Source organism: Heteronotia binoei, chromosome 10 (assembly GCF_032191835.1).
Source record: "Heteronotia binoei isolate CCM8104 ecotype False Entrance Well chromosome 10, APGP_CSIRO_Hbin_v1, whole genome shotgun sequence".
Lineage (NCBI taxonomy): Eukaryota > Metazoa > Chordata > Lepidosauria > Squamata > Gekkonidae > Heteronotia > Heteronotia binoei.
Window position 1 is genome coordinate 87,182,559 of NC_083232.1, and position 13,210 is coordinate 87,195,768.

Sequence of the window (13,210 nt, forward strand, 5' to 3'; positions counted from 1 at the left end):
AAGAGCGCAGCTTTCCTTCAATGCAAGGACGTGATTGTATTGCCATTGCATGTACAGAATGTTTTTAAAAAGGGCAGAGCAGAATAGTCAATAGCTTCCCCTGGATGGAGCTCCCACAAGATGGTGAGGGGTCTGGAGATCAAGTCCTATGAAGAAAGGTTGAAGGAGCTGGGCATGTTTAGCCTGGAGAGGAGGTGGCTGAGAGGTGGACCTCTTGATGGCATTTGGTTTTTTTTGGGGGGGGGGGGGAGTTTGGCCACTGTGTGGCATAGAGTGTTGGACTGGATGGGTCATTGGCCTGATCCAACATGACTTCTCTTATGTTCTTATCACCATTTTCAAGTACTTGAAGGGCTGCCATATAGAGGATGGTGCAGAATTGTTTTCTGTGGCCCCAGAAGGTAGGACCAGGACCAATGGGTTGAAATTAAATCAAAAGAGTTTCCGGCTCAACATTAGGAAGAATGTCCTGACCATTAGAACGGTTCCTCAGTGGAACAAGCTTCCTTGGGAGGTGGTGGGCTCTCCTTCCTTGGAGGTTTCTAAACAGAGGCTAGGTGGCCATCTGACAGCAATGAAGCTCCTGTGAATTTAGGGGGAGGTATTTGTAAGTTTCCTGCATTGTGCAGGGGGTTGGACTAAATAGCCCTGGAGGTCCCTTCCGATTCTATGAATTCTGAGCATCAGGCAGCTTCAAGCAGAGGCTGAAAGTGACCATCATTAGAAAATGTACCGGGAGGGAAGAGAAGGAGAGAAAGAGTCTTACTACCTTAATAGATCTTGAGAGGACTTCATTGAACTGGATGGGAATTAACAGCAAAGCCCATTGAGTCAGGGTCACACTCTTGGCTAGAACACAAAAAGTGGCTAAGATTGGATCCACACTGTCAATCTATATTTTTACAGGGGCATAACAATGCCAGGAGATGATGGCTCTTTCCTGTAAAGGTCGTTTCTCTGTCCTTTTTCACTGCATGAGTAAGTAAAGAAGGACAGGGTAGGCCTGGAGGTAAATGACCGTTCCTTTAACTGTCTACAGACAGCCCCAAGAAAGTGTCGGGGGATTGATTTTTGCTTCATTGCGTATGGGGGAGACCCTCTGACTACATATGCAAAAGGTCCATCATTAAGGAGGACATATACATATCTGTTTTTTGATGCTGGGCTATCCAGTATCAGGGCTGGAGAGATGTTGGAAAAGCCAGGGCGGCATAGCGGTTAGATTTAGGGTCTAGGATTTGCACTAGGATTTAGGAAACCAAAGTTAACGCCTCTGCTCAGCCATGAAGCTGAGTAGATGACCTTGAACCAGTCACAAGGTCAGCCTGGCCAACATCACACGGCTGTTGTGAGGGTAAAATGGAGGAGAAGAGAACCATGGATGACATTTTGAGCTATTCAAAGGAAAGGCAGCATAAAGAGATGATAGGTAGGTAGGTAGGTAGGTAGGTAGGGCAGGGTTTTGCTCTCATCTCAACAGTCCACAACAGCAGCTGTTTATCTTCCATTGCAGGAATGATGGACACCCATTGTTGTCAAAGTAAAAGGATACAAAAGAACACTTCTGGGGTAGGTGCTCTGTGTCCTCCCCATTTCCCTACCTGGTTTGCGGGTGCAAGTTTTACTTTGTCTCATTGATCTGGCCTTTCCCTTTGTCACACAGACTATGATCAGAACCACAGATTCAAGTCAGCTCCTGCTTCAGTAACCTCATGAAGCACACACAAAGTTTCCTTCTGCTGAGTCAGAACTTTCATCTACCAAGATCAGTATTGTCTGCTCTGACTGGCAGTGGCTCCCCAGGGTCTTGGGTGGAGGTTTTGTTTTGTTTTTACCAGGGCTTTTTTTGGTAGCAGGAACTCCTTTGCATATTAGGCCACACACCCCTGATCTAGCCAATCCTCCACGAGCTTACAGTAGGCCCTGTCAGAAGAGTCCTCTAAGCTCTTGGAGAATTGGCTACATCAGGGATGAAGAAGATGAAGAAGACGGCATTGGATTTATTTCCCGCCCTCCACTCCGAAGAGCCTCAGAGCGGCTCACAATCTCCTTTATCTTCCTCCCCCACAAGAGACACCCTGTGAGGTGGGTGGGGCTGGAGAGGGCTCTCACAGCAGCTGCCCTTTCAAGGACAACCTCTGCCAGAGCTATGGCTGACCCAAGGTATGGGTATGGAGTCCATTGTATTCTATGGGATGTGTGGCCTAATATGCAAAGGAGTCCCTGATACAAAGAAAATCCCTGGTTTTTTACACATTTGCCTACTGGGGTTTGAAAGTGCTATCAAGTCACAGCTGACTTCTGGTGACTCCATAGGGTTCTCAAGGCAAAAGAGGTGTTCAGAGGCAATTTGCTACAGCCTGCCCCTGCAAGGCAATCCTGGACTTCCTTCCACACAAATGCTAACCAGGGCCAACCCTGCTTAGTTTCCAAGATCTGATAACATCCTGCTAGCCTGGGCCGTCCAGGTCAGAGCATTGGTCTCCTACCTGATTACTTTTGAACTGGAGATGCTGAGAATTAAATCTGGGACCTTCTGAAGGCAAAGCAGTTGCTCTACTATCAACCAGGCCACAGCCACACCCTGAGTGTACCATATTTGTACATCTTGCTGGTATGCGATGGAAACATTTGGAGCTGATATAAAATGCTTAGGGGCGTCGAACTCATTTGTTATGAGGGCCAGATCTGACATAAATGAGATCTTGTTGGGCCAGTCCAGGCTGTGTCGGGCTGCAGGCCGGATCTAGAGGGGGGGGGGCAGAGGATGGTGCTTGCCCTGGGCGCCAACAGAGAGGGGGCACCAAATTCAGTATGGAGTTCATTGTATTCTATGAGACCATACGATAGAATGGCCCATATGGGGGCATCATTTTTTTTTAATTTTGCCCCCCCCCTCTAAAACACGTAGATCTGGTCCTATATGGGCTGGGCCATGTGTATACCTATTTAAGATTAGGTAGCAGAGATATAAACTTTTTAAAGGACACAGACAAACACGACTAAAGGTTTAAAACAACAACAAAAAACCCCTTAAAATAAAACATGCTTAAAACATTAGCTGGTCTTAAAGGCGCTTTCTTTGTATTTCTCCCTTGGGATCCAGGGAACTGGGCAAAGGAAGCTCTGGCTCTTTCCCTCCCTCCCCAGGGAACCAGGAAGGGGAGGAGCCTCAACCAATGGAGAAAATCAAGGTTTTACTCTGTAGCTTCTGTGTGATTGAGCAAGCCTTGCAAAGCAAGTTCAGATGCAGAAGGAAGCAAGAGAGAGGAAGAAGGTAGCAGAAAAGAGTCAGTTGCTCGGGGAGGGGGGGGGGGGCTGACAGGATCCCTCTGGGGACCTGATTCGGCCCTTGGGCTGCATCTTTGACACCCCTGGCTTTGATCATTCTATGAATGGCTTTTGAAAGCAGTGTCTGGTCACAGACGTTTCAGGTCACATTCTCACCTGTGGCCACAGTATAGCTGCCATTTGGAGGGAGCCACAGACATGTTTCAGGAGCAAACAAAAACGTAAACACAAAAAGACTTGCAGAACAATTCCCCACCTTAAATCTGTAGGCGTAGGAGGGCGTAACTTTGCAGGGGATTACCCCTCCTGTGAAGCAAAGCAGTATTTTGCCCATATAGAGTTAAGCTCTAAGATAAAATCTGTGAGCACTCTCCAGCTGGTATTGATCACGGGCTACAGCTGGGTCTAACAACATTAGTGCTGAGGCAGGGAATATCCACTGAATGGAGGAGACTCTGCAAAGATCTGGAGAACAGAGAAGCTGATTGGAGAGTATTGTCACCTGACTGGGAAGGGGGACAGTATTATTTGATACACCTCTCAACAATAGGGGTTCCTTGCTGGGGTAATGCAGGGATGTTGGTGCAGGAGTTCTGCCCAACTGTTTGCTGGAGGCAGGGCCAGGCTGCTGCTGCTGCCTGAGGTAAAGAGACTTTAATTTGCTGCGCACAGATTAGAAGTACTGGCTTTAGCCTAGCAGAGGCAGTCTTCCTGGTTTTATATTCGCTTGCCTGTTTTCATATGTTCTTGGTCTGATGCATTGTAGTTAGCTTAGAGCAGGGGCGACAAACTCATTTGTTATGAAGGTCAGATAGAAACTTTATAAAGAACACAGAAAAATACCATGTAAAGCACCATAGATATTTATAATTGTGGATAGCCATTTACCTCCATTTATGAGAATGAACAGGTATTACCTATATTTTGTGTTGTTATTTTAGGATTAAAATATGTCACATTCACGTGCAACAACTTGTGTTGTGATTTTATCAAGTATAATTAAATAATAATTTTCTGTGTTATTAGTATATTAATTCATTACTATTAAAAATTGGCCTGTATGAAGAGGACTTTAATACTCTTGAGTGTAAGGGTTTGCAAGGGAAAATGCAGGAAAAAAGTGACCATTTTGTTATCAATGAATTGTATTAAGAAGGAAAAACAATAATAACAGAAATTAAACGCTATATGGAAATATTTTAAATGCAATTAAATACTTTAAATTTATTAATTTACAATTTTTCAACCTTTTTAATGCTGGTAAGTAATTTCTAAGGTATTGTCTAGCAGTCACAGATTTTGAAAATTGATATGGCTTAAAATTTTTCAAATAATTAATATCATTTACTCATTTTTGTTATTAAAAAATTAAAACCATAAGATAACAAAACCACAAGATAACATTAAAAGAAGTTGGTTTCCTAGCTCAGTTTCCCTCTACTTGTATTTTAACAAATGCATTGTGGTACATCCAGTGACCACGACAAAAGACTAGCTAAGCCTAAGAGTAAAAGTAACAATTATTTAACAACAATAACTCGGATACAATTCTTAAGAGCATAAGAGAAGCCATGTTAGATCAGGCCAATGGCCCATCCAGTCCAACATTCTGTGTCACACAGCGGCCAAATACACACACACACTGTGGCTAATAGCTACTGATGGACCTCTGCTCCATTCTTCATTGCAAATTAGCCAGTCTCTTAAAGGAACTAAGTTTATCTTCCACTTGCTCATCTTGCTGCACAAGCACCGGCCTAAGGTCACATGGAACCCTCGGCAGACTGGGTGGCCTACTGTCCACCTCCACAGTGCCTCCCCACTGCAGCGCCCCCTGCGCCGCCGCCTCCCTCCTTTCCCCACCCCAGGTTGTTCTCAATGGAAGGGTGATCGAGTGCTGCTCTGGGCTGTGTAAAGGTGCCCCCCCTGCCGATCAGCTGATCAGCGGGTAAAATTGTGTCGCTCGCTCACTCAGCACCTGGGTAGGCCAGCGGCAGCTCGAATGAACCATGTCCGGAAAGAACGCCACAGCTGCTCCCTCCTCCCCACTTCCTGGATGGCGCTCGATCACCCTTCCAGACATTGAAATCGACCTGCGTTGGGGAAGGGAGGTAGGAGGAGGCACGGGGGGGGGGGGCAAACTAGGCGTTTTCCTAAGGGGGAGGGGGAAGTCCGAATTCGGCGCCCCACCCTGCCGGCACCCTAGGCAACCACCTAGTTTCCCTAGTGGACGAGCCAGCCCTGGCTGCACAGAAGTGGCAACCATGTCCTATAGTGCCTCATATTTCCTCTTTTTCACCTCTAGGCAACCTGCCTGTGCATTAACCAGTGTTAGTTTGTGGCAAGCCAGGTACCTCTGCAGTCCATCAATTATACTACCAGCATAGCAAAATTATTATTTAATCAGGCCCGGAACTAGAGCTACCAGCACCTCAAGATAGCACTTGCTCAGCGCCCTCTGCACACCTGCCCCACTGCCACACCCCCACCTGCAGAGAAACCAGGTGCGGTGACATGCAAGGAGGGCTGGGCAGGCTCTGACTGAGCCGGGCCTGAGCAGTGCACTCTTGGAGGTACAGAGCACCTCCAAGAGTGCACTGCAGAGGTGTTCTCCTCTAAGTAGGGCTTCCCTTGAAGGTGAGAGCAGCCGCGTGAAGCACGTTCTCCTCCAAGCCAGGCTTTCCTTTTTTTTTAAAATATATATTTGTGTTTGTCTGTGTTCTTTATAAAATTTATACCTCTGCTACCTAATATTAAATAAGTATGATGATGATGATATTGGATTTCTATCCCGCCCTCCACTCTGAAGATTCTCAGAGCGGCTCACAATCTCCTTTACCTTCCTCCCCCGCAACAGACACCCTGTGAGGTGGGTGGGGCTGGAGAGGGCTCTCACAGCAGCTGCCCTTTCAAGGACAACCTCTGCCAGAGCTATGGCTGACCCAAGGCCATGCCAGCAGGTGCAAGTGGAGGAGTGGGGAATCAAACCCGGTTCTCCCAGATAAGAGTCCACACACTTAACCACTACACCAAACCGGCTCTCCCGGTAGCCACATGGCCCAGCCCAACATGGCTTGGCCCAACCTGACATGGCCCGGCCCAACAAGGTCTCACTTATGTCAGATCCGGCCCTCATAACAAATGAGTTCGACACCCCTGCTTTAGAGGCTTCATTCTTGTGAGCTCCTGCCCAAAATGAGGCCTGTTCATTCTCATAAATGAAGATGAATGGTTATCCACAATTATAAATATCTACGGTGCTTTAAGTGGGTCTTTTTTTCTGTGTGGGCTTTTTTCTGTATGAACTTTTCCCCGTGCGTGCTTTCCCCACGTGGGCATTTTTCCCTGTGGGCTTTTCCCCTGTGGGCTGTTTTCCGGTCCCCCTTGGCCTTCTAGATAGTCAAGTCGCAGCTGGAATTATCTCTCCAAATGTCTAGTGTTCAAAATCTCAGTGTCCACTATAAGCACACGCGTTACTCTGCAGCAGCCGGAGTGCGGTAACTTTTGGAGTATTGCGGGGGTGGAAAGGGGAGGGGGGAGGGTTCGAAGTAGGTCTAGAAGCCTCTTCCATTCCAAGAGCTCTTCTCCCGTCTGCTTGTATTCTGGGTGTTTGTTCATCCCTCCCTCTCTCTCCTTCCAGGCCGGTTTCCCGCCAGCCTTCTGGGCCCTGTGTCTGTTTGAACTGCGCGATGCAAAACAAAACCCCCAAACCCCCCACATCTGCATTCTGCAGTTTCACCGGCGGGACGCTGAGAAGCCGGTTCCCTTCCAGCGCTTAGGACCGCTCGGAAGACTCGACTGCTTGCACGGCTCCGCCGGTGGATCCCAGGAGGTTGGAGCACAGCGAGCCTGTACCATCTCCGTCGGCAAGGAGGGGAGGGAGCGACGAAAGAGGAGGCGAGTCAGCGCCGGCAGGCCCCGATCCGCTCCCCTCTCGGCGCAGAGGAAAAGCGAGAGGAGGCGAGGGAACGCCCGGCTCGGGGAGCCCGGGGCGGCGAAAGGCGTCCAACTTCAGCACCACGGACAGCGACCGAGGCGCCGCAGCGGAGCAATCAGCCGAGGCGCCTCCCTTCGCGTTTGCCTGTTCCGGCGGCTCCACCAGCGTGGCCCTGGGCGCAGGGCCGGCGAAGGCAGCAGCAGCAGCCGCGGTTCCTTTTGCTTTTGCTTTCGCAAGCAGCCAAGTCCGGCGGAGTTGGGGAGGGGGGACTCTTCCCCGCTGGAAAAGGGGCGCCGCCGGAGAAGAGGAGGAGGAGAAAGGAGGAGGAGCCGGGGAAAGGCCGAACAGCAGAGGGAGGGCAGGGGGAGGATTTTCCCAGCCGCTCTCTCGCGCTCTCGCCCTCCCCCTTTCCTTCCCCAGCCCGCCTCTCTTCCCTCGGCTGCTGGCTCGCTCCTCGCAGGAGCCGCGGCGAGCTCTCCTCCCGCCGGTCGGGGATGATGAATGCGGGAGGCGAGAGCCTCTGAGCCCGGCTCCTCTGCGGCTGGGGGGAGACGAGGCGCTGCGCCCTCGCCATCGCGCGCTTTGGAGCTGACTGCGCGTCGGGGGCTCCGTGCGCTCCGGGTAAGGCGAGGCAGGCGAGACCCCCGGAGCTTTCTCGGAGCCCGGGGAAGGCTCGAGCCGGAGGTCTGGGCGGCCGAGCCGTCCGCAAGGCAGGGCTCGGCTGCAGCGGGGAGGGCAGCCCACTCACCGCCCCCCTCCTGCCTCGCCTCCCCCGGGGTAACATCCCCCCGCCTTCTCTCTCCCCCCGGGCTTCCTACTTCATCGGGTTTGCGCCCTCCGATCCCGGGACGAAGAGACCACCCAAAGTCTTGGGGACTCGGAGTTGCCTCGGAGTAAGGGAAGAGGAGGACGCTTCTTGGGGATCGTCGGCCGGCCCCAGGTGGAAAAATCTGGCCCCCCGGGGGCGAGCAGCCGGGGCCAAAGAGGGTCGGAAGGGGAAGGATCTTGCGGCTGGCGCCTGGGACTAAGGGGGAAGACTGGAAGGACAGGATGGTCGTGGTTCTCCGCGCGGGCTGCCGGGCAGCTCTCTTCCTCTGGATTTTCAGCAACATCAGCTGCAGAGCCCGGACGGCGCTCCCCTCCTCCCGTAAGTACCTGGCGCGGCGGCAGGGAGAGGAGAATTGCCTAGTCAGAGAGCTCGAGGTCGGCGTCGAGGACTCCCCGCAGAGGGGAAGGAGAGCGGATGCGGTGCAGGCTTTCGGGCGGCGGTAGGGGGAGAGGAGAGGCGTCGTGGTTGGACGCGAAGGATGCGCGGAGTAGCGGGCTGAGGCTGAGCCGGAGGGCGCGCGGTTGTGCTGTCTTTTGGAAGTTGTCTCCGGCTCGTTCCGAAGGGGCTTTGCAAGACCCTGGACCGGGGGGTGGCCAAACTGGCTTGATGTCAGAGCCACCCAGAATCAACCGAAAATGTTTGAGAGCTGCGAGACATGAAAGTCAGATGTTTGAGAGCCGGGAAGGAGGGGGGGAGGGGAGGGGAGGGGAGTGGGAAGCAAACAGGTGGTGGAGGAGAGACGAAAAGAAAGCAACTTTAATTTAAATTGGCATTCTCCAAGCGGCCAGCTAGCTTATCTTGGAGAAGGGATTGAAAGAGGCAAACGCCTTCACCCAACTGGCTGATAGGGGAGTGGGGACTTCGAGAGCCACGCAATAGGCGTGAAAGGGCCACATGTGGCTCCCGAGCCAGTTTGGCCACCCCTGCTCCGGACTCTCCGAAAGCGGGAGCCCTCCAGCCGGTGAGCGGCGGGCGAGCGGGGGCGGGGAGGGTTGGAGGACCAAGACTTGCGCTTTTGCTGCAGCTGATGGGGAGGGGGAGGCTGGAACTTGGCTGGAAGGAAGAGAAAGTTTTGCTTCTCCCCCTCCCCATCAAAATCCGTCAAGTTGGACTTTTTTCTGCTTGTCGGCGCGGTTTTCCTGTCTGGGAGGGAGGGCGTTGCAGGAAAGAGAATGGAGCGGAGAAACGCAGGGCTGGGTTGCGTCCCCCGAGCACCCCTTGGGGGCCTGATTCAGTTGCCGGGTCCACTGGGCCGGGGCAGATTGAAAAAGGGCGCGGCTGAGCGGCGCGGCTCCTCACTGGTGGGCAGTTGTTAGAGCAACATCTGGAACCGTCCCTCCAAAGCGATAGTCCAGTGATTTTTTTTTTTTAAACAGTGTTGGCTTCAAAGAAGGGCAGCTCTTCCAAGCGGGCATGTGGCTGGTTGCACTTGAGTTTGGAAAGTGGGTACTGCATGCTGGGTTCCTCCCCCCCCCCACCTTAATAAATTGCTTTGCCCGGATAGTCAAGTAAGACGTCTTGGTGTTCCACTCAGCAGTGCACCTGGCCATCTCGTTCAAAAACACAGTCGAAGAGGGGTGCTTTATTCCTGGAGGAGAAAACCTCTCAGTGGTCTGGAAATCCTTCCATGAATCCTTGGCAGGCAAGGAGTTTCTGCAGTCCCTTGGAAGGAAAAGAGCTGCACTCTGCGCTCGCTCCCATGAACTTCTCTTGGGTCTTGTTTGATAGGTCCCAGGGCTGAAATTGGACACAGTAGACATCTCCCGAGGCAGATTTGTCCCGTGAGCTCTGGGATCCTTGAACAGAAGGGATGCTGCCTCGGCTTTTCTGTGATGTGTTCAAAACAGTGCCTTGGCGAAAAGAACCCTGCTTGGCGTGTTTAACCTGCGTTGGCCAGGATTTGAGCTTATCTTCCTCTTCCGTTAGGTGGCAATCCAATGTGGGGATTGAGTGCTCTGGGTTGGTGGCTCATCCCGTTTATATGCTGGAGGCAAATTCTTCCTAGGCAGTGAGAGGAGAGGGTATGGAAGGCAGTAGGAAAAGACCCTGTTGTGTCTCCCTCAGTCGCTGCAGCTTTGCCGCCTTAAAGCCGGTGCATTAAAGCACTGCAATGGTGCTCATTTCTTTCCTGTGCCTTAAAGGTACCCTATACCACATTTACCTACCCCTGCTGTTATGACAGTAACTTACAGGATGTTGTGTTTGAGTTTGTTCCCAGCTTTGTATTATAACCCTGAGCAAGGGGAGGGACGGTGGCTCAGTGGTAGAGCATCTGCTTGGGAAGCAGAAAGTCCCAGGTTCAATCCCTGGCATCTCCAAAAAAGGGTCGAGGCAAATAGGTGTGAAAAGCCCCAGCTTGAGACCCTGGAGAGCCGCTGCCAGTCTGAGAAGACAATACTGACTTTGGTGGACCAAGGGTCTGATTCAGTATAAGGCAGCTTCATATGTTCATATGTTCAAAGCCTGTTCAGACCTGTACATTAGGCTTGGCATTGACATTGAACATTAGGCTTGGATGCAGTCTTGTATTTTAATGCTCAGAAAAGTTGGCCTGTGAATCTTTTGTAAGCAAGAGACTGGGATGATATATCTTTCAATTGCTCTGTAAGGGCACGGTTAAAGGAACAGTTTGTAGAGCTAGGCTTGCTCGGCCTCCTACATTTCCCCAGATGTTAACACTTTGTCATTCTTTGCTGCCCATTATGAACGTCTACACTTGGAAAGAGTTCATGGTACAGTAGCAGATGAAAGAGAGGCGGAAAGAGAAGTCAGCCACACAGGTGCATGCTGGCGTATGAAAAGTGCACGAAGCAGAACCCTGCAGGGAAGCCTAAAAGCATATCTGCCTCCAGGTGACAGAGGAAAACCCATATAGTTGGGAGGGTTTCCCCCCCCCCCCCTTAGCTCTGAAATTTGGTTGTGTCACCTGAGTGCGTCCATATGCAAGCACCTGGGTGGATAAATGTATTCTTCCGGTCTTTATTTTCCTCTTTGGCTAACTCTCGGTCTCAGTATGTTCAGTTGAGATTGATCAGTTATACGTGATTCGGTCTGAGGGGGCACTGGAAGGCTCAGAAAGAGCTGCCTGCTGAAAGAAATACTTATCGGTGCCCTCATCTCCCACCGAAGTCCATAGCACAGCCTCACTGATTTTAGAGCAGCTGTCGCTTCGAGGAATTTGCAACCAAACTATCAAGAGTCTTTCTCCCTGCCGTTAAACTGCTTATGAGAAATCGGGCTGCTTTTGACTGAGTTATGGGGAAGGAAATGGTTTTAGTCCACGCCGCCCTTGAAACGAGGAGCAAGAAGTGAAATGTCTAAGAAGCTCCCAACATGAGCGGTGGCAAGACTGCATACATGTTGGGGGTTGACAAATGGTTATGCATCAAATGTGCGGCCACCTTAGAGGAAAATTATGGGCAGGACTAGATCTAGGGGGGTCAGAGGGGGGTGTTTGCCCCAGGTGCCAATGGAGGGGGGGTGCCAAATTGGGTATGGAGTCCATTGTATTCTATGGAACCACGAGATAGAATGGCCCATAAGGGGGCATCATTTTGTCATTTTGCCCCCCCCTCAAAAAACATGTAGATCCGGTCCTGATTGTGGACACCTAAAAAGTCGGCTCATGCTTCTGTTTCACAAGTAGAAATGAGCAAGAGTCCACCAGCACCTTAAAGACGAACAAACATTTGCAGCAGGGGTTGTAGCCCTGCCGCAAATTTGTTAAGATTGAAGTCGCTGCTGACGCTTGGTCTCTTCTACTGCTACAGAGGGACCAACCCAGCTACCCATCTTATTCTGTTTTAGAAATTACTTGTTCCGGAAACTGATTAGAAACTTGAGAAAGTACCTTGGTCATTTGTGGCCTTCAGATGCAGAAAACTAGACCCCCGAGTGTTCCTAGGCTTTTCAAAACGGTTAAGGGAGCCACGTATCAGTTGGGGGAACGAACATATATTGCCTGCTCATTTGTTTTAATTACATTCTTCTATGGGATTTAGTTAAGCCTTTTAATGGCAGCTTTTGTTAACTTTCTTCAAAGGACCTCAAGACATGAATTTTTAGTAAGATTGTTTTATACAGAAATGACTGGCGCAGGATGGGCTCTGCAATACGAATGCCGTATGGTTCACATATCTGGTGCATGGCAAACAGGATGATGTTGATGGGTGATGCTTCTCGGACGTAATGATAAAGGGCAAGCGATTTGGCTGGGCTGTACTTCTGCGCAAAGTTTAGCAGCTAAGATCTGGAGACTCTTTAACTATTTGCATCAAGGATAATGAACAGCTTAGCCAGGAGAGGTCATCACAAGACAAAAAGTAAGATAGGGAATAAAATTTAATGCTTGCACCAACCAGCTTCCTTTCCTCTGCCTTCAGCTCTGATGAGCTAGGAAGGAAAGGAACGGAATGGCACTTGGAGGGGTGCTCTGAGCATAGGCTCTCCCTGGCAATGTCTCTACAAAAAAGGGAACCAGATGGCTTTCGAAGGGCTGGTTCAAAACAAGTCCCTTCCCTTTGCAGCTGGATTTTGTTCCGTTCTTCCGGTGCACGGATGAATAAAGTTGGTTCCAAGCAGGGTCGCTCATAGGAATAGTATCCCAGATTCTAGTATAACCCTCCCTCCCCTTTCCGGAGTTCTGTCTGGGAGAGAAAAAGATTCGCTCAAAACTTTTTGCTAACAAAGCAGATGGTTTTATTAAGAACAATCGTTCGGATGCAAGCAAGAACGGATCGTGCTAGCGTATTGAACAAGATTCCAAGTTCTTCCTTTATAGGACAGAACAGACGAGAGGTCAGCGACTAGAATTCTGGCAGAAGGTTCTCCAATTCACTTTACTCTCCTTCAGAGTATATTTAGCATTCCTTCTGGGGAGAAAAGGAAAATAAACCCTTTGCACATATTTCATGGGAGATAAAGATGGAACAGACCCTCGACTGAGATAAGGTTGCTTAGAGATCAGCAGGCCAAAGAACAGATTTACAGTGTGTGTTGGGGGGGTGAGGGGGGGAGGAGAAGGGAATATAACATCTTTAAAATCCAGCAAGCCAACATAGGCTCACAATGTAGAAGTCATTATAAGAATCTTAGTCTTCTTACCTGATGGAGTAACTTCCAAAGAACATGTAAAATTCCTTTTAAAACACTGC

The 13,210-nt window shown here is 50.3% G+C and overlaps 1 protein-coding gene across 1 annotated transcript in view; it reads left to right on the forward strand.

Annotated features, from left to right (window-relative positions):
* Positions 1-8,263: 8,263 nt before the first annotated feature.
* Positions 8,264-13,210, forward strand: part of CNTNAP2 (contactin associated protein 2) — a 1,690,081-nt gene continuing 1,685,134 nt past the window's right edge. The window contains exon 1 of the mRNA XM_060247763.1: positions 8,264-8,375. Within this exon, the coding sequence (XP_060103746.1) occupies positions 8,279-8,375 (97 nt within the window). The 5' untranslated portion in view covers positions 8,264-8,278. The remainder of the gene's footprint in view (positions 8,376-13,210) is intronic.